Below are 27,338 nucleotides of genomic sequence, written 5' to 3'. Positions count from 1 at the left end.
AATTAACAACAACATGGAAAAGGTGGACACCACTTTGCCTAAATGTCTTAATGCCTTTCTTTCCTGTTTCTTCAAAAAGACAAACGAGTTAAATATTTAGATCTCTCATCAAATATTTTGAAAAGAACTTTTGATTTTGTTAGATTCATACTTGTTTTACTTACAGAAAAAAAATACAACCTGGCCCTCTAAGTAAGCAGTATCTGACACTCAAAGCAGTATCTGGCACTATGCAATATCTGACACTCTAAGCCAGTCTAAGCAGTACCTAACGCTCTAAGCAGTATCTGACACTCTAAGCAGTATCTGACACTCTAAGCAGTATCTGACACTCTAAGCAGTATCTGACTCTTTGCAGTATCTGACACTTTAAGCCAGTCTAAGCAGTATCTGACACCCTGAGCCAGTCTAAGCAGTATCTGATACCCTGAGCCAGTCTAAGCAGTATCTGACACCTTGAGCCAGTCTAAGCATTATCTGACACCTTGAGCCAGTCTAAGCAGTATCTGACACCCTGAGCCAGTCTAAGCAGTATCTGACACCCTGAGCCTGTCTAAGCAGTATCTGATACCCTGAGCCAGTCTAAGCAGTATCTGATACCCTGAGCCAGTCTAAGCAATATCTGATACTCTAAGCAGTATCTGACACTCTAAGCAGTATCTGACACTCTAAGCCAGTCTAAGCAGTATCTGACACTCTAAGCAGTATCTGACACCCTGAGCCAGTCTAAGCAGTATCATTTGTTATGTAGGTCATAACGTTTCGCAATCATGTCTTTTAATAGCAGAGCAATGTAAGACAATGACGCTACTGCGAACGTGTCTGCTATGAGAAGGATGACATGGGGCCAGGTGAAAATGACATTTAAAACACTTCAAATCTATTTATAGCAAGTTGAAAGAAAGTGTTCATAGCGATGTTGTCAGTCACAGATTGTTTTTATTCTAAAACTCTTAGCACGCTGATACTTGTGCAAGAACAAGCAAAATATAAAATACTTTTTAAAAAAACGCAAAGCTTATAAAAGAGAAAGAACTCCAAACTTACAAAAATATCTCATTATAATGTAGAGGTTATTTCCCGTTTTCTATATTTAAAAATAATTAATTACCAATAATTATTTGACTAATTGGTTAATTTTGTCAATTGATTTGTGTTTTGTTAGGTACAATAAATAATTGTATAAGGTTTCAACTTGATCCGAGAATGGGTGTTGGAGGAATAACGTGATCAAACTTTGTACCAGACAGAGTTGATATATGGTTTGTAAATATATATTATAGCAACTTTTAAAGTTGTCGGCTTACTCTAGTGTTGTAACATCATTTAGCTTTATGTGCAACAATGTTTTTTTAGAATTGTCTATAAGTCATGGTGGATGAGTAAGTATATTCTTGGCCTTCAATCTGAGGGTCTTCATTTCTAATCTGCGATGTTAGGACGCCCTTCCGTCTATCCAGCTCTAAGAGACACTTTTTTTTTTGGGGGGGGGGGGAGTAAAGACGGCCATTGTGCTGGCCACATGATACCCTCTTTAAAAAAACTTTCCCCATTAAAATAAAGATGAAATTATCATCAACCACTACCATTGACATTGAAGTTTTAAAAAATATCGCCTTTTACTTTGCTTGCATTTTATTTTATTCTTCTGCTGTCACTGGGACTGTGTCACGCCTAAGTGGGAATGGCGATCAGTCATTATATGTGAGGCCCATCTCTCGAGTCTTATTATCACGGTTTAAAGATACCACTGTTAAAGAGCCTGATGTCACTGTTTGTAAGTTTCTTTTTTTGTTAGTTGAATTCGTTGTTGATCTTTGCTGAATTGTCAGGGGCGCTGATATCTTGTAACTGTGATGCCGAGGATTCTATAGATGTATATCTCTAGATCTAAATAATATCTTAGAGATTCAATAAATAGAGGTCCTTTTTAATTCAAATACAGAATTTTAATTCAAAACTTGGAATCACTTTGTACAGAAATAGAACTGTATCAGATACTAACTATGTTTCAAGAGTACAATAATAAAATATTCAATTTTACTACTAGATTTAATACAAACACAAGACTGATCTCTACAAATTCTAACTCAAAACTAAAATACATCTTAACTCTACAAGATTTACATCCAGACTGAATTATCCCAATGGCGTCATTTCTGACCTCTAATTTGACACTTGGCTTAACCAATGAAATTATTTTCTTCAACCAATCAAACTATTTCCCGTCAAATGTTATATATATCATACAAGTGATAGACAGGTGTCTGCTTACATCATAGAAAAACTCCGTTATTTACAGGCATGGATATGTTAAATTAAATAACCTAGATTTGGGTTTATTTCAAATTGATACGTGTGACACATATCAAGCCTTTTAAGTGTTTAATTATTTTACCTTTGTAATGCTAATGCAAAACTGACTGTAGACTTTTCAAACGTAATCAGGTGATGTATTTGTTTTATGTCTTGTTACAGTCGAAGCTGAATGTGGAGAATCGTCGAGTAATGACCTATTTACGAGGACAGGTCGCCTCACTACAAGGCAACCAGAAGCGAATAGAGAATGACGTATTAGGTCAGTATGGTAGACCGGTAGTTCCAACTGTTATACAGCTTGACTTTAAATACTTCTTCATGCTTGTCTGAGTCTATGCTTGACTGAGTCTTTTTGATTGACTGAGTCTATGCTTGACTGAGTCTATGCTGAAATATATACACAAAAATTGTTATTTTGGGGTTTTATTCAATATGGAAAACGCCAATCTTACGCGCAATAAAAAAAAAACGGCATTTTGCAATACCTGTGATCTTTGTAGGAAACAGAATTCTTATGATATACTGTATGACTTGGCTACACGCAAGGCTCGTAAAGTAACTCTGTACGTAGTAAAGAATGAATAAAATGCAAAGACGAATTTATTTTCTGATACAAACTCTTAATTTTCACTTATTATCCGTATCCTACTCAAACGTGGCCCCGCAAAATCCATTTCGCATAGGGCTCCACAATGTCCGGCCCTGCTATTTATTGAGGTGAATACAGAATAGATTACTTGCCCCCCCCCCCTCCATCTTTTTTTTTTTTGCCGCTAAAACTACGTGGGGTAGAAATAAAAAAAGTGTGATCTTTACATGACTTCTTGGTCACAACGGTTAAGTCCGGCCCAACTATTTTGTGACGGGTGAATACTACTTGTTCTCCCCCCCCCCTCTTTTTTTTTTCGTAGGATAACTCTAGTGATCTTTCCATTACGTGGTGTCCAAACTCTTGAGCCATGAAAATAATTACAAATATAGATACAAGTATCCAAATAATTTGCAGGCTGTAGTGTTTTGTGGTTATCCAAATCATTAACCAAATCACGAACCTAATTGCTGGCAAAATCACAGACCAACTTACTAACTACATCATTTTATTCGCTTGTCAAATTACTGACAGAATCACTAGTAAAATCCTAATCACTAACCAGGTCACTGACCATACCAGTGACAAATTTATTCAAGAATCTCAGAGAAGAAGGTTTAGAATAATCAATGTGGTTTCATGTCAATGTCTATTGACGAAAAAAAATGTCTATATTTGGACACTCTGATGCTAGAGTTTTGTTATTAATATTACTCTATTTTTGCAGTTGAAATTTCCGATAGATCTCATCTTTACAAAGAATTAGCAAGCCTGAAAGTGTCCAGGAAAGCGATTGTTGATAAGGTGGTCAGTCTTGAGATGGCTATGAGAAATTTTAGAACCAGTATCAGAAAACTGGCCATTGAAGGGGTACGTCAAATATTTCTGGAAATTATTTTAATTTTAAATACATTAAATATGAAAAAGAAAATAAGTGAAATATGAAATGAATTGTTATTCCAAATAATAGCAGGAGATCTTTGACTTTCTGAAAGAAAGGTCGTGGGATCTAGTCCAAGTTATGATCAGGACCTGTATCTGGTGTGATACTTTACCTTTAACGACCACTGTTCTTAAAATTTCCAAAACGAATCACGATCTAATCCATTATTTTTGCATACGTTTTTTTAGCGGCCCTGTAAGGGGAATAACCGCTATTTGTTTTGTGTGCTCTGTCTCTCTGTCCGTCCGTCCATCCCATTTAGATAGCAAAAACTAGAAAAAATACTGAAAATCCAATATCATGATGCAAGCAGTTGTTGTTGTTTTTTTTTCATAAAAATACATCATTCTACATCTTTTCACTATGAATAGACTCTTTAGTAAGGGAGGTAATTTTTTTTAGCATATTTATGAAAACGGTTTTGGATTTTTTTGTCAAAAAATGTACTTGAAAACTTTTATTACTAAATTAAATACCTTCTGTCATAATATTTATTTACATTTACATATTAACTGTGTAATAATAATAACATTAATAAATCTCCGTTTCCTGTCGTTAGTCGAACTAACACTACAGCAGTATCGGCAACACTTTTGCCATATAGACTTCTCTCCTTATTGTAACTTTCGATATACATTTGTAGTTGTTAGTAGTTTGTAGTTCATAGTTTCTGATATTTTTTCTGATATTGAAACCTGCCTTTTTACATGCCTAAGCTGACCACTTCGGGGGCCGATTCTGAGTTTGTGTTTCCACACAAACTGTTTTGTAACCTTGTTTTCAATGTGCTCCCTGTTTATGGGTCAGCCCGGATAGCACTTCGTCATGGGTTTGAAATGACCGTTAGGTATCGATGATTTGAGAATGTTCTCAAGTACACCTAGATCAAATTAAGTCTAATAAGTGCATGACATATGTTTTTTTTTATCTACGTGCAAGGTCACTTATTCAGCAGTTGCCAGATAAACAAATGAATGACCTATGTTTGTGACCTATGTTTGTGACCTATGTTTGTGATCTATGTTTTTGATCTATGTTTATGATCTATGTTTTTGATCTATGTTTGTGAGTCTTGTGACATATGTTTGTGACCTATGTTAGTGTGTCTTATCTTGCAGCCTAAAGGAAGATTGGTGACCAACATCTTGAACCGCCAGGTGGCAGCACTTAGGAGTCTGAAGAAGCTGCGAGACACTCAGGTGGAGATCCAGAACGCTCTGATCAAGTACAAGCTGACCATGATGAAGACTCACGAGGATCTGTTGGAGCGAGACAGGAAGCGTGTCTTGAATGAAGTGGCACTCAGAAAGCTTCAGAGTAAACTCTTGGAAGTGTACCGCAAGATGGAAACTTCAGCTTCAACCAGTGTAAGATTCTTACAGCATTCAAACATGGTTCAACAAGCTTTTTCTATGGGTTCAATTTATGACGCATTGACTAGTCTGTTTCTATTATAAGCGGATTATGAATTCTTTCTTAGAGTATGGTCAGTCTTGTGTAAAAATCTATGCTTCGAGCTTTATGTTCTATTTCAAAATAGTAAAGCGTTTCCAAAAAAAAAAAAACTATAACTATCTTATGACTGTATATTGTTAGGCCCATTAATATTATTAACGAAGTCACACTATCAATCAATGATGTAGCAGCTAGTAGCTATTTGACCATTAGTACACCTTCACCTATCCCTTGGTCTGTTGGGACACCACTCACCACTCATGACCTGTCCACTGTAGTTCTCTAATTCCTCTCCGTCCTTGGCCTCAAACACAATCTCTCTCGATGGCAGGCCCGTCCACTCTCCGATACTTTTCCCCCCACCACTCTCTCCGTCCGCCTCCTCCCCCCACCCCGGCACTGCTCCCCTAAAGGTCCCCGCAATTTTGTGAATGCAACCAATTCATTACATTTGCCGAGTCATTAACAGGCAAGAACAACGCAGATGACATTTGTACAAAGTGTTGTTTTTTTTGTATTTTAAGGGAGAATGGGTACTCATGAGACAACACTTCTATTTATAAACTATAAGGGCAGTAATGTGGGGTATAATATCAAGACAATGCAGCATTTTGTACCAAGCTTCTATCAACTCCTTCTGTCTGTCCGGTACAATGTTTGTGCACGTTAGTTCTCCAACTGAAAATTCTTGGATCAAGTTGAAGCTTTGCACGACTATACAGTGTACCAAACATAACATGAATCAATTAAAAAAAAACAACAATTAATTAATTAATTAGTGGTATATAGTTACTTATTAATATTGAGAAATGGAGCTACAAATACAGTATTGAGATATGTTGCTTTAAATATGGAATTCTTACTCTTAGATAAGCTTTGTTTTTTTTTTAAAGTACTTTGACATTTCACTTTTTGTAAACACCCTCCTGAGAGTTAGCACTTTTTGTAAACACCCTCCTGAGAGTTAGCACTTTTTGTAAACACCCTCCTGATAGTTAGCACTTTTTGTAAACACCCTCCTGATAGTTAGCACTTTTTGTAAACACCCTCCTGAGAGTTAGCACTTTTTGTAAACACCCTCCTGAGAGTTAGCACTTTTTGTAAACACCCTCCTGATAGTTAGAACTTTTTGTAAACACCCTCCTGATAGTTAGCACTTTTTTTTCTAAACACATTTTGGAAATCCGAAGCTGTTTCCAAGAAGTGCAGACATAATGCATACTTTTCTCGATACTCTTGTAAAGGTTTCCTCACAGGAAATGTTGCAGCTGCTGAAGCAGCAGAAGGACACCTTAATGAAAATGTCGCTTATCCAAAAGATCCAGCAGGAGCTCCAGAAAGAGGTTCTGAAGTTCAGACAGACAAAGAACGAAGAGCTGAACAGGCTGGAAGAAGAGAGGAAGCAGCATCAGAGAGACCTGCAGCAGCTGGAAGAGGTTAAGAGACAAACCATAAACCTGTATGACATGCTGCAGACTAAACTGGTAGGTCATTGGTACACCCGTTGATGACTCTGGGAAATGTATTGACCAATGTATTGGATATATTACGTGCTGTACACACCAAGATTGCTACAGAAATTTAAACAAGAAATGTTTTGAAACTTTCGTTTGTAGTAGCTCAGAGTTTCTACACAGAAAAGTAAAAGATGTTAGGAGAGATAATTGGTTGATCAGTTTCAAACAATTAGAGAACTTTTGATTTCTGAGATTTGAAAAACCTGTTCAACAAGCCATTACGTTTCGATCTTTAAATATTGTTGATACTTCTGTCTATCATTAAATCTGAATTATACAGTGTAGAATTAGTTATTTAGTTGGTCTTTAACCTTTTCGTCATTTCCTCTGGAAGAATTAAGTTATTTTAAAACGAATTCTTTTAGTTCTTTATTCAAAGACAGACCCCCGCACACAGGTCGAACTGTGCATATCAGATATAACTTCTGAAAATATCCAAAAGTATTTATCACCCCATACCGTTGTCGCATTGTACATAGTATGATTGTACTACTTAAGAAACTGGAAACTATCTTTTACTTATCACATATCTGACCTCCCTCAATCACAAAGCCACTTTGGATCATCTCATAAGAAAACTATTTACTTGTAGGATGCCTCGGCATTTGATATGGCCAGAATGATGTCGCCCAATCTCCAGCCATCTGATTTGTCCAAAAGAACGGCAAGTGCCGATACAGTTCAGGATTAGAGAGTTGTCTGCCAGTGTGCAGCCCTATGTTGAAAGCTGCCTGAGGGTGTCGCAGGCTCTGCCAGTGTGCAGCCCTATGTTGAAAGCTGCCTGAGGGTCGTCGGCTCTTAATTTTTCCTTAGAGTTGACCGAAGCCTTTTCCTTGTTTCGGTATAGCTGAGAGCAGCATGATTTGAATTCAGAATTTTCTCCTAGGGGTTGGTAGCTAGTCAAGGATAAATAGCCTTCCAGCGCCCTCTGTCCGAAGTTTACTGGTTTATTAGGTGCTTGTTACTCGCCTTTGCCCCTTTTTCTGTCAGTGATACAATTTACGCCGGACCCGATATCTTTCGTTTACCCTGCTGATAAACTGGTTAACATGTTGGATGCTGCTGGCAAAGTGGTTAATATGTTGTATGCTGCTGGCAAACTGGTTAACATTTAGTACGCTGCTGGCAAAGTGGTTAACATTTTGTATGCTGCTGGCAAAGTGGTTAACATGTTGTATGCTGCTGACAAATTGGTTAACATGTTGTATGCTGCTGGCAAATTGGTTAACATGTTGTATGCTGCTGACAAATTGGTTAACATGTATGCTGCTGACAAATTGGTTAACATGTTGTATGCTGCTGGCAAATTGGTTAACATGTTGTATGCCGCTGGCAAATTGGTTAACATGTTGTATGCTGCTGGCAAATTGGTTAACATGTATGCTGCTGACAAATTGGTTAACATGTATGCTGCTGACAAATTGGTTAAAATGTATGCTGCTGGCAAATTGGTTAACATGTTGTATGCTGCTGACAAATTGGTTAACATGTTGTATGCTGCTGGCAAATTGGTTAACATGTTGTATGCTGCTGACAAATTGGTTAACATGTTGTATGCTGCTGGCAAATTGGTTAACATGTTGTATGCTGCTGACAAATTGGTTAACATGTATGCTGCTGGCAAATTGGTTAACATGTTGTATGCTGCTGACAAATTGGTTAACATGTATGCTGCTGACAAATTGGTTAACATGTTGTATGCTGCTGGCAAATTGGTCAACATGTTGTATGCTGCTGACAAATTGGTTAACATGTATGCTGCTGGTAAATTGGTTAACATGTTGTATGCTGCTGACAATATGGTTAACATGTATGCTGCTGACAAATTGGTTAACATGTTGTATGCTGCTGGCAAATTGGTTAACATGTATGCTGCTGACAAATTGGTTAACATGTATGCTGCTGACAAATTGGTTAACATGTATGCTGCTGGCAAATTGGTTAACATGTTGTATGCTGCTGACAAATTGGTTAACATGTTGTATGCTGCTGGCAAATTGGTTAACATGTTGTATGCTGCTGACAAATTGGTTAACATGTATGCTGCTGACAAATTGGTTAACATGTTGTATGCTGCTGGCAAAGTGGTTAACATTTTGTATGCTGCTGGCAAAGTGGTTAACATGTTGTATGCTGCTGGCAAAGTGGTTAACATGTTGTATGCTATTGACAAAGTGGTTAACATGTTGTATGCTATTGACAAAGTGGTTAACATGTTGTATGCTGCTGGCAAAGTGGTTAACATGTTGTATGCTATTGACAAAGTGGTTAACATGTTGTATGCTGCTGGCAAAGTGGTTACATGTTGTATGCTATTGACAAAGTGGTTAACATGTTGTATGCTATTGACAAAGTGGTTAACATGTTGTATGCTGCTGGCAAAGTGGTTAACATGTTGTATGCTATTGACAAAGTGGTTAACATGTTGTATGTTATTGACAAAGTGGTTAACATGTTGTATGCTATTGACAAAGTGGTTAACATGTTGTATGCTATTGATAAAGTGGTTAACATGTTGTATGCTATTGACAAAGTGGTTAACATGTTGTATGCTATTGACAAAGTGGTTAACATATTGTATGCTGCTGGCAAAGTGGTTAACATGTTGTATGCTGCTGGCAAAGTGGTTAACATGTTGTATGCTATTGACAAAGTGGTTAACATGTTGTATGCTATTGACAAAGTGGTTAACATGTTGTATGCTGCTGGCAAAGTGGTTAACATGTTGTATGCTATTGACAAAGTGGTTAACATGTTGTATGCTGCTGGCAAAGTGGTTAACATGTTGTATGCTATTGACAAAGTGGTTAACATGTTGTATGCTATTGACAAAGTGGTTAACATGTTGTATGCTGCTGGCAAAGTGGTTAACATGTTGTATGCTATTGACAAAGTGGTTAACATGTTGTATGCTATTGACAAAGTGGTTAACATATTGTATGCTGCTGGCAAAGTGGTTAACATGTTGTATGCTATTGACAAAGTGGTTAACATATTGTATGCTGCTGGCAAAGTGGTTAACATATTGTATGCTATTGACAAAGTGGTTAACATATTGTATGCTGCTGGCAAAGTGGTTAACATATTGTATGCTATTGACAAAGTGGTTAACATGTTGTATGCTATTGACAAAGTGGTTAACATATTGTATGCTGCTGGCAAAGTGGTTAACATGTTGTATGCTATTGACAAAGTGGTTAACATATTGTATGCTGCTGGCAAAGTGGTTAACATGTTGTATGCTATTGACAAAGTGGTTAACATATTGTATGCTGCTGGCAAAGTGGTTAACATGTTGTATGCTATTGACAAAGTGGTTAACATATTGTATGCTGCTGGCAAAGTGGTTAACATGTTGTATGCTATTGACAAAGTGGTTAACATATTGTATGCTGCTGGCAAAGTGGTTAACATGTTGTATGCTATTGACAAAGTGGTTAACATATTGTATGCTGCTGGCAAAGTGGTTAACATGTTGCATGCTGCTGACAAAGTTGTTAAGACCAATGTGAAGGACGCTTTTTACTTTTAATGATATATAATACAGACACGCTGCTTGGTGTTTATGTAATATGACTTGAAATAAAACATTTTTTTTATGTATTGAAGATAACAAACCTAACCAAAGTGGCAAGTGTGGTGTGCTTCAAGCCAAACTGGCAAGTGCGATGTGCTTTTAGCCAAACTGGCAAATATGCTGTGTTTTTAATTTGTTTTCTTTTCTAAAATGCACCGAAGACAACACACAAATAACAAGTTAGGCATTTGAAGGATCTAGTCAGACGGTTGTATACAGGGCCGCCGCGAGGTTGAAAAAAATCCCACCCCCCTTTTTTTTTTTAGAAAAACAATTCATGAAGACTGAGCTGGACACTGTGACCTAAAGCTCTCTTTGATTTAAATCTATTTTGTACCATTCCTTTTTCTTTTCATATTCGCATCGTTGTCGTATCCCCATTCCCTCTAAGATGTTTTATTTTTTAACTTTAACTTTGCATTTTTTTTAATGAATGTAATGAAAGAGAAAAGAAACTTAGTCTTAATTATAACACAATTTTTAGGTTTTATTTTTCATTTATATTTTTAACATTTTGTACTGAATCCTAATTTTGGTAATGAAATTTCACTAAAATGAATCAGTTTCACAGACCTATATAATAGGCCTATGGTCAGTTTTTGTTTTCCGAACTAGTGTTGCCAACATAAATTGTAAGCGTTGTAAAAGTTTCTTCATGGAGATAGAATTGACGATGCGACAGGATTTCGCTCAAGTCGGCAAAGGGTTTGATTCCGGGTGGGACTGGGCGCTAAGCGTCTTCTGGCCTTTTTCTCTTAGTAAGAAGAGAGAATTTTAAAAAGGCTAATATTAATGTGTTTTCTTTCAGAACGCACTATTCATCCTAATAAAAAAAAAGTCGAGGGCCATACTGAATCTAATAATAAAGAGGCAGCCCTGGCCAATAGTATTATGGGAGGGACATTCTAGGTAGGAATACATGTTGCGCACGTACGTCTGTAATGGGCGTGGGTTTTTTAACAATTTTCTTCGTGTTAAGTAAGACGTCTCTGTCACGGACGTTTTTTGTCACACAAAAGTCGTCACTATTATACAAAAGTCGTCACTATTATAAAGTGCAATAGGCGGAAGAAATTCGACTATTCTGAGACCCAAAAAAATCCAGAAAAATGGCACTAGCGGAGACGTTTTAAAATGTTTTCTTGACCCATATTGTTGCACAAGCGCATTGCAAAATGCGGTCTACATTAAAACGATCTTAATAGAAGATAAAACGCCGTCTCCTACTTAAGAGATTTTAATTTTTACTAATATTCAAATAAATTACACTGAAAATAAAACATTTTTTTCGCCGCCCCCTCTCCTTGTTGTTAGTTAGTCGTTGACTTGTCGCTACAAACAGCTAGTACAACTGAACCAATGAAGGCGTTTTATATTTGTACTAAATAAGCTTTAAATAACTTGAACAAACTTCTTATGTGAACAAAAAATCAATATAATTGTTATTACAATTTTCACAGATTTAATTTGAGATAGAGATCTAATATTAATGAAATTTACTGATATTTAAACGAAATCTAGCTCACCACAAAATAACGTCTATATTCTTTCATGTCTCAAGATTGTCTGACGTTTTACATTTGCATTATGCTAATTTCATCATCTTAAATGAACAACCACCAATCAAACGCTTAACCTCTTCTTAACGCCGCCTAGGAAACACACTCTAGAACACCCCTTTTTGTCAGGAAGTCGCGCCCCCTCCCCCAATTCGAGAAACAATGTGACAATGTTTTAAAATTGAGTTTCTAATTGCTAGATCTACTTACAGGGGGGGGGGCTATACGACTCGAAACAAATATTACAAACAACCCGCGAAAATTTAAGGACAGGAAAGAGTCGGCGCTTATGGAAAAACCCCGTGGGAAACCCTCGCGTGTCGCTTTGTTTTTCTTCTTAAGTTTCCAAAATCACTTCTTATTAAGTTCTTATTGTACAAATATCGTCTCCCCCCCCCTCCCTCCCAGTTTTCAAAGGATAATGGAATCAGTAGAATTTAATAAAATATTTAATAATTTTTTTTTTAAATTACTAAACCAAAAATTTAAAAAAAATGATTCTTGGAAATGATTTGGCCGCCCCTTACATTCGGCCGCCTGCATGCAATGCACACATTACACAATAGGTAGCGGCGGCCCTGGGTGTATATTCATTAGAATAGGCTCCAGTTATGTTCTCAGTGTAACAGTCCGGTCTTCTTCTTTCATTAACCAACAGAAAAAAGAGGACGAGTCCGGCCGTCTGGAGGACATCACGAAAACTCAAGATAATCTTGTGAAAACTTTATCTGATTACAAGTAAAGTAGTGCCTTTACAAATAGCTCCTGGGCTAGTGTAATAATATTTGTGATGTAGTTATACTGTTTCAGAAAAAATGTGTTGAAATATTTGTTGGGTTAAATTTGCATTTTTATTTTACTTTCAAAACTTTACTTCTACAAACTTGGGATTACATTGACATAAAGTACCGTAAGAAGAGAACTGTCTAACATGGATATACAGTTGGACATTAGTAGAGATATTTATGCATAACGGAAAAAAAAACTATGATCTTATCTTATAAAATACAGACGTTACTTCAAAGAGAAGATTACGTCCTACGCATGCCCCTAGGTCAATCTAGTCAAGCATGTTTAAAGTCATTGGTTATCCTGGCTGACTCTAAACTCAGACAACCCATTCCATGCTTTAATCTCAGACAACCCATTCCATGCTTTAATCTCAGACAACCCATTCCATGGTCTAATCTCATGCAACCCATTCCATGCTCTAATCTCAGGCAACCCATTCCATGCTTTAATCTCATGCAACCCATTCCATGCTTTAATCTCAGGCAACCCATCACATGCTCTAATCTCAGACAACCCATTCCATGCTCTAATCTCAGACAACCCATTCCATGCTCTAATCTCAGGCAACCCATTCCATGCTTTAATCTCAGGCAACCCATCCCATGCTCTAATCTCAGACAACTCATTCCATGCTCTAATCTCAGGCAACCCATTCCATGCTCTAATCTCAGGCAACCCATTCCATGCTTTAATCTCAGGCAACCCATCACATGCTCTAATCTCAGACAACCCATTCCATGCTCTAATCTCAGACAACCCATTCCATGCTCTAATCTCAGACAACCCATTCCATGCTCTAATCTCAGACAACCCATTCCATGCTCTAATCTCAGACAACCCATTCCATGCTCTAATCTCAGGCAACCCATTACATGCTCTAATTTCAGGCAACCCATTCCATGCTCTAATCTCAGACAACCCATTACATGCTTTAATCTCAGGCAACCCATTCCATGCTCTATTCTCAGACAACCCATTCCATACTCTAATCTCAGACAACCCATTCCATGCTCTAATCTCAGACAACCCATTCCATGCTCTAATCTCAGACAACCCATTCCTTGCTCTAATCTCAGACAACCCATTCCATGCTCTAATCTCAGGCAACCCATTCCATGCTCTAATCTCAGGCAACCCATTCCATGCTCTAATCTCAGACAACCCATTACATGCTTTAATCTCAGGCAACCCATTCCATGCTCTATTCTCAGACAACCCATTCCATACTCTAATCTCAGACAACCCATTCCATGCTCTAATCTCAGACAACCCATTCCATGCTCTAATCTCAGACAACCCATTCCTTGCTCTAATCTCAGACAACCCATTCCATGCTCTAATCTCAGGCAACCCATTCCATGCTCTAATCTCAGGCAACCCATTCCATGCTCTAATCTCAGACAACCCATTACATGCTTTAATCTCAGGCAACCCATTCCATGCTCTAATCTCAGACAACCCATTCCATGCTTTAATCTTAGGCAGCCCATTCCATGCTCTAATCTCAGACAACACATTCCATGCTCTAATCTCATGCAACCCATTCCATGCTTTAATTTCAGACAACCCATTCCATGCTCTAATCTCAAGCAACCCATTCCATGCTCTAATCTCAGGCAACCCATTCCATGCTCTAATCTCAAGCAACCCATTCCATGCTCTAATCTCAGGCAACCCATTCCATGGTCTAATCTCAGACAACCCATTCCTTGCTCTAATCTCAAGCAACCCATTCCATGCTCTAATCTCAGGCAACCCATTCCATGCTCTAATCTCAGGCAACCCATTCCATGCCCTGATAACGCTAACTTTCTGGTGTACAAAATGAAGGAAGAGTTGTTAGCTATGTTTTTTTCTAGACGGTGCTTGTCTAGGATACTTTAGGTTCAAATTTTAGCCCTGCAGAATCCAAATTTTCTCTAAGCTCTTTGGTTTCTAGCACATAACCATTTCACTAAGAAGGAAGCAGTAGACTGTCACTCTAGGACTTGAGACTTAGTTAAAAACAAATGGGCAACTAACTGGAGGCGGGGTGGCTGAGTGGTTTGAATCCTGGTGAAGGCGCCTCTGAATCCACCCAGCTTTAATGGGTACCTGACTTTAGTTGGGGAAAAGTAAAGGTGGTAGGTCGTTGTGCTGGCTACATGAAGCCCTCGTTAACCGTGGGCCACAGAAACAGATGACCTTCACTTCAATTCTTTTATATTTAGATGCCAACAGTTGGTGTTCAGTTTTGGCGTCCTTGACCTTGTATAGTTGATCGTGACCACAAGTTCAAGTCATTATTGGAAGTATTAGTTTTGCGACTGAATTTCTCATAAGATACCGACAAGAAACACTTGGTGACTTAGTGGTGACATTAGTGGTGACTTAGTGGGGACATTAGTTACCATTTGTGTCATTTTATTTTGTTCTCAAATTATTTTAAAGATGTTTCTTTTTTTTAATTTTAGATCAACGCTCGCGAAGACTCAAAATGAGCTACAAGCCCAGAGATTGAGACAAGCCCAGGAAGCTTCCAGCACATCACAACTACGTCAAGAGTTGCGGGACTTGCATCGCACTCTGTCCTCAGTCGTAGGGGTAAGGCAGCCAATGAGTTGGAGATTTACTCGCAGTTCTCTTTCTTGCATACATCCCCATATGAACAATGCGGCTTAGGATGAGGTGCACGACTGTTTAGGATGAGGTGCACGACTGTTTAGGATGAGGTGCACGACTGTTTAGGATGAGGTGCACGACTGTTTAGGATGAGGTGCACGACTGTTTAGGATGAGGTGCACGACTGTTTAGGATGAGGTGCACGACTGTTTAGGATGAGGTGCACGACTGTTTAGGATGAGGTGCACGACTGTTTAGGATGAGGTGCACGACTGTTTAGGAAAGAGAGTAGACACTCCTCCCTTGCTCCTTCCCACTTCTTGAAAGCCTCATACTGTTCTAGCCTCTCTCACACATGTCTGATCCTAGTTTTGAAAAGATCTGATTGAAATTAAAGGGTTTATTATTGTTACGTAATAAATAATATTTGAATGTCTATTTTGTTTTAGTGTTCAAACAATAGGTTTACATTTCGAGAAATCCAAAAGACAAAGTAATGTTCAAATAGAATTTAAAATAACTAAGTTCATTCAAAATAGGGTTCTAGTTTTTTTTCTTGCATGTAGGTGAAGCTACTTTTAAGTAACATATATATATATATACGGGAAGGCAATAAGCATGATCAGTCAATAAGTTTCAAACTTCATGTTCAGTCTCTTTTTTTGTGTGACTCTATTATAGATATTAAGATATACTGCGTGTTTAATTGTGTGTGTTTAATTGTGCGTTTAATTGTGTGTGTTTAATCGTTTCATGATTTCTACTAGAAAAATTAAAGTGTTTTGTTTTGAAAAGAGACATTTCTTCAACGAAACAAAGATTTCCCAGCGTTTTTTTTTTTTTTTTGGTTGATAGGATTTAATTCCCTATTTGTCAGAAACATACAGGGGCATATTATAGTATCGTTACAATCATGATTGTGGCTCATTATAACCAATTAACTCTTCACTAACCAAATTGACTGTAATGTAACGTCTGTATCTTGAGCATGGTGGTCATTAAATAAACTTTACATTCTAGTTTCAAACATTTGTTTTGGTGTTTTCACAGGAACCAAATGAACAATCAATAGTGGCAGATACTGAAGATAGCAACTAAAGGACTACAATCTGTTGTGATGACATCTCGAGCAAGTTCAAGGCTATTACAAGAGCAGTCGCCTCGCCAGTTGTTGTTTTTTTTTTTATTTATGAGTAAATCTTCATTCATATGTTTAGTTTATTTGTCCAGATTCGCTGGCCACTACATACTGTTTGATTGTATGAATATCAAACAGATGTGGTTAAATTGTCATTGTCCTGGCAAAATTTGATTGATTTTTTAAAAAGTGGCCACAGAAGTCGTAATTGTGGTGAAACATTCTGGTTGTAGAACAAGGACTAAACCTTTGACAGTCACATGGACAATGGGACACGCTTGACCTCCACAAGCCGCCATGTGTGTAAGGACAGAATTGAGTATTATGGTTGTATAAATGAAGGAAGCTACTGCTTCCAACACATTGTAGTACAAGAAAGAAATTACTTTACCTTCAAGGGAAACTTTAGTTTATTTACAAATACCTTTTATTATAGAGATTTACCTTTCCCTCAAATTTATATAGACTTCATGATAATTTATCTTTTAGAACTTGTTGTAGTGTTAATTGAGTGTTTGGAAATGTTTATAAGTGCTATTATTGGTATGTTTTGATGACTGATTTTTAAATAAATAATTTGACATTCAATTTGCTTATGCATCGTCCAGGAATTGTTTTTGAGTTAAACACAAATAGACTTTAAATCCTATAGACTACACCTACTTCCTCCCCTGTGTACTGAAGGTCTACATCCTTTGTATAATGAATAAATGACTTTATTCTTTAGAAACAAAATAGTTCTGACAGAACAACAACCCAGATTTTAGATCAAGTCTGTAAATAAATCGACCGCTGTCTGAACAGTTCATAGGCAGTCATACGTACGTACAGAATACGTTTGAGAGGTAGGACGTGTGAAGTCTACAGCAAAACGTTTTGGTTCAAATCCCAGTTCTATGACTGTTCTTCTAAGTAACATTTCTTTCTGTTCTCGCTGTCTATGTCTCTATGAAATAAGTGAAGTTCCCCCCCCCTCTTAGACTTAACATCCACCCAATGTAAAGATCATCTGACTCAATGGCTGATAGTTAACGAGTGTGTCCTCAATGAAATAAGTGAAGTTCCCCCCTCTCTTAGACTTAAAGATTATCTGACTCAATGGCTGACTGTTAACGAGTGTGTCCTCAATGAAATAAGAGTTAAAGACTCTTAGACTTAAAGATTATCTGACTCAATGGCTGACTGTTAACGAGTGTGTCCTCAATGAAATAAGTGAAATTCCCCCCTCTCTTAGACTTAAAGATTATCTGACTCAATGGCTGACTGTTAACGAGTGTGTCCTCAGTGAAATAAGACTTAAAGACTCTTAGACTTAAAGATTATCTGACTCAATGGCTGATAGTTAACGAGTGTGTCCTCACTGAAATAAGAGTTAAAGACTCTTAGACTTAAAGATTATCTGACTCAATGGCTGACTGTTAACGAGTGTGTCCTCAATGAAATAAGACTTAAAGACTCTTAGACTTAAAGATTATCTGACTCAATGGCTGACTGTTAACGAGTGTGTCCTCAATGAAATAAGACTTAAAGACTCTTAGACTTAAAGATTATCTGACTCAATGGCTGATAGTTAACGAGTGTGTCCTCAATGAAATAAGAGTTAAAGACTCTTAGACTTAAAGATTATCTGACTCAATGGCTGACTGTTAACGAGTGTGTCCTCAATGAAATAAGACTTAGAGACTCTTAGACTTAAAGATTATCTGACTCAATGGCTGACTGTTAACGAGTGTGTCCTGTAGCCAGCACAACGACTAATGTCACGTAAGTCTTAGTTGCTCTGATTGGACTCGGGAGAGACCTGAAAATCTCAATATAATAATAAGGCTGGTCTTCGAGTCCGAAGATTAATGAAAAATGCAGTATTTCCCCCCTGCTGTGGCCTATATATATTTCTAAAGCATATCATAAGTGAACAGCAAAACTTCAACTGATATGCAACATTGAGACCGCACATGAACGTTTTTAAAATACTTTGAATAACACACGCTGGACCTGGCATATTTATACACTGTAAGACGTCAAATAATAGATGCGCATTTGATCACTCCCCGTCTCGCGCTCTGTGTCACGAGATTACACAGACAGTGCAGCCATGACGTCAAGTTGTCATTTCCGTAATTCTAGTCACTGTCACCTTGACACCTGTATCAATGACCTTTAAAAACCATTTTACACAACTTCTATATGAACATTTCATTGTCTCTTGTTCTTTATAATGAGCATTGTTGTACAAACAAAATACAAGCACTTCAACCGATTCAGACCAAGATATCACACATACAACTCACATACAAAAGGAAAACGATAAAGCCAGTGGGTCTCAACTCCTACAAGAATACTTTCTGAAAGACAGAAAGGTAAAACAAGCTTCAAATATCCAGGCATCAATATATTACGCAAACCACAAAACAGTTGAGATAGTCTAGTTATTAAAACACTAGATCTTGATATCTACAACATATAGAGATATAAATGCGATACAAACCGAGAACAGCCTAGGTGCAGATTGTTGATAATCTAGGTGTACATTTACTCTGTGTATGCAACCCAGTTATACATTTTAATTTTAACACTAAATGAACATCAAATGAACACTAAATAAACACCAAATGAACACTAAATAAACACCAAATGAACACCAAATGAACACCAAATGAACACTAAATCAATTCTGGAAATAGGCAGATGAAAGAGAGGGAACGAAGGTTAGAAAAAAAAATGCAGGAATTCAAACCCTCAACCAACTGTCAGCCACGCCCCTGAGTGAGTCACCAGGGCTCGACTTAGGCCACTGCAATCTATGCGCTCGCAGTGGGCCCCGCACTTTCATAGACCCCGCGCTAATTCTAGGTGTCAATTATAAAATTATAATATTTTAACTTATTATTAAACGGTTACCGCGGCCTCCGAATTTTCATGGAGCTCCTGGAAATCTCATGAAATTGCAAAATATACGAAAAAGTCATAAAAATCTCCTGAAATTGTGAAAAGCTTTTGAAAACTGTCATTTCGGGGTGTCATTCAATTTGGAAAACGCCAATCCTACTCGCGATTAAAAACAACAACAACGGTTTTGTCAGCTTTCATTGAATACAAATGTAAGAATAAGGCGAATTTTAACCAAATCAGGAAGTTCAAAATACTTAATTTACTTTAAGTCACTGGCATAAAAATATAGATCTAAATCTATCTCGACGATAGACTATATGATCTCGAATTCTTAGTCGATAGTAGGTCTACATCTAAAAGACACATCTAAATGTTTTTTCAGCTTTTTTGTTATAAAACTATCGTCTACTGTATATGGCCCGTAAAGTTAATGTGACCGTGATTTTATACTTAGTAAAATATGAACAAAATGCAAAGACGAATTTATTTTCTAATACAAAATATTAATTTTCACTTATTATCCTTATCCCTACCCAGACTGGGCCCCGCGCAATCCGTTTAGCATAGGGCCCAGCAACCTGTAAGACTGGCCCTGTGAGTAACCTTGTGGTTTCGACAATGTTCAACTTTAACCTTGACCTAAAGTCTTTCTAACGAGGACATGCTGACCAAAGAAAACTGTCAAGCAGCATGTTGAACATTTGATTGAAACAGCGAGCCGTGTTTCTCGCGCTGGTCAGGTAAGCAGCCAAACCTTTTTTTTCTTTTTTACCTACGTAACGTAGGCCAACACTGTTGGATTAGTCTCTTCACCATTTAACATCCAAACATGTTTATGTTGTGTGTTTACTTCTCACTGAATTAGACCAGAACCTGGGAAGACCCAGTGTTGTCAACCGGTAGTGTGGGGGGGGGGGTGTTCATTCACGGAGGCTAATCCATAAATAGCAATCTTTTTGATGTATCCGGCATGGGCGTTGCCAGGGGTCGGGTCGAGGCTTAATCACCCCCCCCCCCCAATTAAAGCCATCGCCGGGGAGGGGGAGTGAATTTTTTTACTTTTTTGCTTTAATTTTCTTTATTGTAGGTGAGATTTTAATACTACTCCATCAATTGCCCTGGCGCTACCAAGGGGGGGGGGTGTGATTAAAATCCTCCCCTATGGTGTTCTCTTCATTAAAACAAAAAATAAAGCAGACGACAGCAGACACACACACATATACATACATAAATACTTACATACATAAATACAAACAAACACACACACACAAACATATTTATATATATGGGGAAGAGAGAAAAAAATCCATTAATCCCCCCCCCCCTACTGCCATGGTATCTGGTGTACAGAATTCGGAAGTGCTGCTAAAACAAAGTATTTTTTAATGAGTCTTCTAATCATTTTACAGATAGCACAAAGTAACAGCAACAGTGATTTCTCTATTTAGTAATCTATCTAGTGATCTATCTATTTAGTAATCTATCTAGTGATCTATCTATTTAGTAATCTATCTAGTGATCTATCTATTTAGTAATCTATCTAGTGATCTATCTATTTAGTAATCTTTCTAGTGATCTATCTATTAGTAATCTATCTAGTGATCTATCTATTTAGTAATCTATCTAGTGATCTATCTATTTAGTAATCTATCTAGTGATCTATCTATTTAGTAATCTATCTAGTGATCTATCTATTTAGTAATCTTTCTAGTGATCTATCTATTTAGTAATCTATCTAGTGATCTATCTATTTAGTAATCTATTTAGTGATCTATCTTTTTAGTAATCTATCAAGTGATCTGTTTACTTAATAATCTATCTAGTGATCTATCTATTTAGTAATCTATCTAGTGATCTATCTATTTAGTAATCTATCTAGGGATCTATCTATTTAGTAATCTATCTAGTGATCTATCTATTTAGTAATCTATCTAGTGATCTGTTTACTTAATAATCTATCTAGTGATCTATCTATTTAGTAATCTATCTAGTGATCTGTTTACTTAATAATCTATCTAGTGATCTATTTAGTAATATATCTAGAGATCTATTTACTTAATAATCTATCTAGTGATCTATATACTTAGTAATAAATCTAGTGATCTATTTACTTAATAATCTATCTAGTGATCTATTTAGTAATCTATCTAGTGATCTATTTACTTAATAATCTATCTAGTGATCTATATACTTAGTAATCTATCTAGTGATCTATTTACTTAATAATCTATCTAGTGATCTATTTACTTAATAATCTATCTAGTGATCTATTTACTTAATAATCTATCTAGTGATCTATTTACTTAATAATCTATCTAGTGATCTATTTACTTAATAATCTATCTAGTGATCTATTTAGTAATATATCCTTCAGATTGTTTAAATCAGAAAATGTATCGTAAAAATCGACACTTGTTAGAAATCGTTCATTCTGTCGTCATTATCTTATAAAATACGAATGCTACTTCAAAAAAGATGATTGCGACATAGATATATGGGAAAGGACCTATGGCGAACGCTTTTGTGCCAGTTTTTAGTTTAGAATTTATAACTCCGCAATGGTTAAACGTATTAAAAAAATGAAAAACATCTGCGGACTCCTCAGCTATTGGGCAATAAAACTAAATTTGAATCTTTTTTCCATATCAGCTATTAAATTTATAATTCAAGTCAACTTGCGGTAGGGGTCGGACCTTATCAGCGAACGCAATTTTCGCAGGAGTCATAATGAGCGAAAGGCCGTAAAAATTAGCGAAATAGCATGTTAATATATAGGAAATTATGCTTCAATTAGTTCATCTAACTTCTTCCATGAAGCATTATAAATAATGTCCTCCTTGTGACATTAGGCCTAAATTTGTTTTCACTTTTCTCGTGCTCCACATCTCCTTTCTCTGCTTGGAACTGATGTCTATATAGCCTACGAAACTTGCGATCAATTTTTTTTTTCTTAAAAGAAAGAAAGAAACTACAAAATTCTATCTCGCCACCTTCCTGTAGGCTAGTCCACGTCGTACTACTCTCCATTTCATAAACTCTCGTTACTGCAACTATTTGTTTTAAGATCACATGTTCAGTGCACTTAATTTAATCAACATCAACTCGACCTCCCCCCCCCCCCACACACACGCGCTGATTGACCCAAAGGCAGATCCCGAATGCGATGGATTGATGATGTATGGGAGGTAGATCTACAACAGCTTGGGTTTCGGGCATGGAGACGAAAGACTCAGGAGAGATCTTGTAATTTTATACATGTATAGTTACTATATTATATGGTAATTCTTCTATTTATTACTAAATATATAGTTAGCGTTTTTTCCGCTCCTGAAATCGAATATTTTCTCCTGGAAATCTTCTGAAATCCTAATCTCAGAATGGTGGGGGAACCCAGTGAAAATGAATTCTGATCTTCTTTTAAACATCTATACACATATTAATATCATTAATTAGTAACAAGATGTTAACCAGCCAGTTAAAAAAAAAAGGAGGACGGCAAAACAGAGGTCCCCCCCCCCCCCCCGTATTAACCGTATAGGCCTAAGCACTGTTAAGATCAAATGATGCGTCGTTTCCCCCTCACTGGCATAGAGGAAAGTAACTGCCAGCATATGACTGTTGGAGAGAGAGGTGCGAGTCAAACATTTTAGACGGAAACAAAATGCGGGAAAATATGCTGGTCGCAACTGGGCGTAGACATGTGAAACATGTAGGCTACTGCACTCATCCTTAATCTTCGAAATCGAAGACATTTGGGTTAAGGTTAAAAATAGGCCTATTATTTTAATATTTCATATAACAATAGGGAAGACAAAAAGAAAAACAGATTAAATCAGTAACTAAATTATTATTAATGGCTTTTTAAGCTTATAATAGGGGTTTCGCTGAATAGGTTTTCAGTTAAAAAGGTCATTTTGAGCGAACACCCTATAATATTTATTTTTCAACGGAATGAATAGCCTTGGCTATTCTAGCTAACTATTTCCTCATCAATTTAGAAGCATAATATGCAATTTTTTTTCGGCCGATGTCTATTGGTGCTTTACAATCGTCTTAAGTTCGGACCTATTCTCGTTTATTCGGAAACGTTTTGAGAATGGACATTTTCATACATATCAATTTTGACCTTCAGTTATGCTTTATTGTTTGAGGGAAAACGAAAGTGAATATGTGGAAAATGTAGAAAAATGGAGTCTTTGTAATACCATTTTATTAGTTCTGCAGTTACTTTTGAAATAAATAAGAATGGATAAAAATTATGGGGAGGTGTTCGCTTTATATGCCATTTCGCTGATGGGCCTTTCCTAATACATAACTTTGCTTTTCTAAATTTAGTGTAGTTCCATGGTTTAATTAAAACCTAGCAAGTCACTGACCTACACAAATCAACATGAAAGATGAAACAATGGAACTGGAAAGTTCCAGCAGTAGCCTCGTGTTCAGCCGAAAGCGTAGTAAGGGATTAAAGCATTGGGTCACACTGTTCCTCGTGGCTGGACCTAGTTTGGCTATTGGCCTGTTGGTTGGTAAGTTTGCCATTGGTGATGAGAAGGTCGTGTCTACAAAATATGTTGCTGAAGAAGTCACAGGCTTCAAAGAAAAAGTTGAGGACAGTTCTATTTCTCAGCTCATTATGGACGCCATAGACCCAAAGAGAATTGGAGAAAATGTAAGGTCAGTATTCCTCTCATCTTTATCTCTCAATCTTATCTATCTATCTATCTATCTATCTATCTATCTATCTATCTATCTATCTATCTACTTATCTATCTATCTATCTATCTATCTATCTATCTATCTACTTATCTACTTATCTATCTATCTATCTATCTATCTATCTATCTATCTATCTATCTATTTATCTATCTATCTATCTAACATTTCTCACATCCAGTCTGTCAACGTGTAAATTGTTTTACATAAAATCACTGAACTCTAAATATTGTTGTTTCTAAACTGTTGCTGGGGTTTGAGAACAAAGCGCAACAAAAAGAAGTAAATAACCAAACGACAAGAAACCGGTGACTACCCTTCTATTTGGTCGATAGACAATGTCACCAAGACTTAGAGGTTTTATTGACGAAACTTTATTTCAGTTAATTAACTTTTCTCCTGTCCTCACTGAATGAGCCGAGTTTCTTTACCGGAGTTTTCTACAATCTCTTTTCGTCTATCTAAAGAATTTTGATGCGGAGATCTTGGCAGTCTGTGAAGCCTTAAAAGTCATTGACTCTCAACTCGGCGAGGGACATTTGAGGGTAACACAGATTGTTGTGGTCACTGACTCAAAATCTGTACTACAGGCTTTGCAAAGCCCCGGACCATGGCCCCCCAAAATCAACACTGTCATCATGGCTTCACATAACATTAAACAACGCTATGGCACCCCTGTAATTATGCAGTAGGTACCGAGTCACATAGGTGTGACTGGCAACACAATTGCAGACTCTTTGGCCCACCAGGGAGGGCAAATTCCACCCACTGATGAGGCTGTAAGCTTTCATCAAGCCCTGGCTATAATACAAAAAAACAGAAATGGAAAAGTGGTTTGAGTGCTGGGACAAGTCCCACAAAGCCCGTGGAGTCTGGGAGCGCATCAGGCGCCCTGACCGCACTTCCCCGTGGTGGAGGCTGTCCAGGCCTGAGCAAGCTATTATAGCACAGTGCAGGACAGGCCACTGTTCTGTTGGCTCATATTTCTCGCGGCTGTGGCCAAATTTTGATTCACGGTGCCCCCGCTGCGGGGAAGAAGAGGAAACCGTGCCTCATATTCTGTTTGACAGCCCCAGACTTGCTGATCTCCGTCTCGACAGGTCTGGGAAACCCAAAATTCTCGACCTGTATGGCGACATTTATGCACTACGCAAGACAGCAGGGTTTCTGTCCAGGGCTTTTGCAAGAGAGGATTTGAGCCTCTCAAGCCCTCACTCTAATGGAGTTTGATGATGATGATGATGATCTAAAGATTTATCTCTTCCCATCTATCTTAAGACTTATCTCTTCCCGTCTATCTAAAGCTTTATCTCTTCTCGTCTATCTAAAGATTTATCTCTTCCCATCTATCTTAAGATTTATCTCTTCCTGTCTATATAAAGATTTATCTCTTCCTGTCTATGTAAAGATTTATCTCTTCCCGTCTAGCTAAAGATTTATCTCTTTTCGTCCGTCTAAAGATTTATCCCGACTTTCTAAATCTTTCAAGATCTTTCTTTCTGCAGCAGTTGCAGCAATATTTAAATATGTAGTGTTTCTGTAGTCCATCCATGTTGACTGTTGAGCAGCAAGCCTCATAGCCTCTTGTTATGCCTCTTTTTCAGACTGTTGAGCAGCAAGCCTCACCGCCTCTTGTTATGCCTCTTTTTCAGACTGTTGAGCAGCAAGCCTCATAGCCTCTTGTTATGCCTCTTTTTCAGACAGTTGAGCAGCAAGCCTCACCGCCTCTTGTTATGCCTCTTTTTCAGACTGTTGAGCAGCAAGCCTCATAGCCTCTTGTTATGCCTCTTTTTCAGACAGTTGAGCAGCAAGCCTCACCGCCTCTTGTTATGCCTCTTTTTCAGACAGTTGAGCAGCAAGCCTCACCGCCTCTTGTTATGCCTCTTTTTCAGACTGTTGAGCAGCAAGCCTCACCGCCTCTTGTTATGCCTCTTTTTCAGATAGTTGAGCAGCAAGCCTCACCGCCTCTTGTTATGCCTCTTTTTCAGACAGTTGAGCAGCAAGCCTCACCGCCTCTTGTTATGCCTCTTTTTCAGACTGTTGAGCAGCAAGCCTCACCTAGCTGGACACCAATACGACTTCGAGCTGGTGAGCCTAATGCAGAAACACTTCCAGGATCACGGGCTGCGCGTGCAGACCACGCCCTATGACGTACTGCTGTCCTATCCTAGCGAAACCACGCGCAACAGTGTCCGCGTGCTGGACGAAGCTGGTCAGTTGGTCTACGACTCCAAGACAGACGAGGTGGATGTATCACACATTGAGGGCGCAGTCCCAGGGTACAATGCGTTCGCACCGCAAGGTCTTGTAGAGGTGAGTTGAGCTCAGCTACAGAATTGTCACGCTGGATGAGTGGCTGTCACGTTGAGTTGATCTAGTGACTGTTGGGTCCCTTTTTTTGGCATGATGTGGGTCAGAGAAAAAAAGAAACATAGTAACACAGTCGATTGTGAGATTTGTGGCCGAGAGTCTAAGTACGCTTGAACCTGGTTTGGCTACCTTTTAAGGGGTTTGAGGTTCGACACCCAACTCGAGCAGAGTTGTGTTTACCTAAAAGCAGCAAGGAAAACCTTCTCCCAGATACCCTCTCCTCCCCCTCCACAAATGAATTAAAATGAGGAAAGAAGGGATGAATTGTTTCTCTTTTCATTTGATTGAATGGTCACATTATACTGGATCTATTTTAAGCCTCTTAGGGAGTTCCCGGATAATGACGTCACAGTACAAAGTAAAGCGGATAGAGAAATAAAACTTGAAGTTATACACAAAACTCGTGTCCAGCTACTAGGTATCAATTTATTTAATTTTATTTTTGAAATATAGCGCTATTGTTTTTGGCAGATTCTTTTTTAATCCCCCTGTGATTTGAATGGCGTCCAGTTATTCCTCTTCTCTGTATCTGTTGTTCCCTTGTCTTTATCTTGTTTTGAGCTTGATGTTATCAGGAGGGGATATTGTTTACTAAAAAAAAAACTGCAAAAGTGTTAACAATATTTTTAAACAATCAATAACAAAGTAATCTGAAAAGATTTCTTTTTTTTTTTTTTTTTTTTTTTTTTTTGAAGGGAGAGATTGTTTACGTTGGATACGGCCGCCATATTGAGTACGACTACCTGCTAAGTATTGGCGTGAACGTAACTGGCAAACTAGTGTTAGTGAAATATGGCAAACTGTTCCGAGGGTCAAAGGTGAGAAGGTTACGTATCATTCATCTAACATTGTTCATCTTCTGACACCATTTAA

The 27,338-nt window shown here is 37.7% G+C and overlaps 2 protein-coding genes across 2 annotated transcripts in view; both read left to right on the top strand.

Moving 5' to 3' along the window:
* LOC106079828 (myosin-2 heavy chain-like) overlaps positions 1-17,078 on the top strand; it is a 37,267-nt gene extending 20,189 nt beyond the window's left edge. The window contains exons 9-15 of the mRNA XM_056024884.1: positions 2,479-2,578; positions 3,636-3,778; positions 4,970-5,218; positions 6,551-6,790; positions 12,618-12,697; positions 15,205-15,334; positions 16,403-17,078. Of these exons, the coding sequence (XP_055880859.1) occupies positions 2,479-2,578; positions 3,636-3,778; positions 4,970-5,218; positions 6,551-6,790; positions 12,618-12,697; positions 15,205-15,334; positions 16,403-16,450 (990 nt within the window). The 3' untranslated portion in view covers positions 16,451-17,078. The remainder of the gene's footprint in view (positions 1-2,478; positions 2,579-3,635; positions 3,779-4,969; positions 5,219-6,550; positions 6,791-12,617; positions 12,698-15,204; positions 15,335-16,402) is intronic.
* A 2,951-nt stretch (positions 17,079-20,029) lies between these two features.
* The window catches only part of LOC106079826 (putative N-acetylated-alpha-linked acidic dipeptidase), a 30,226-nt gene continuing 22,917 nt past the window's right edge, over positions 20,030-27,338 (top strand). Inside the window, exons 1-4 of the mRNA XM_056024880.1 lie at positions 20,030-20,122; positions 23,718-24,056; positions 26,132-26,408; positions 27,161-27,283. Coding sequence (XP_055880855.1) covers positions 23,773-24,056; positions 26,132-26,408; positions 27,161-27,283 — 684 coding nt within the window. The 5' untranslated portion in view covers positions 20,030-20,122; positions 23,718-23,772. The remainder of the gene's footprint in view (positions 20,123-23,717; positions 24,057-26,131; positions 26,409-27,160; positions 27,284-27,338) is intronic.

The sequence above is a fragment of the Biomphalaria glabrata genome, chromosome 3 (assembly GCF_947242115.1).
Source record: "Biomphalaria glabrata chromosome 3, xgBioGlab47.1, whole genome shotgun sequence".
NCBI lineage: Eukaryota > Metazoa > Mollusca > Gastropoda > Planorbidae > Biomphalaria > Biomphalaria glabrata.
Note: the sequence above shows the minus strand (reverse complement) of the source record. Positions and strands in the feature narration are given on the sequence as shown.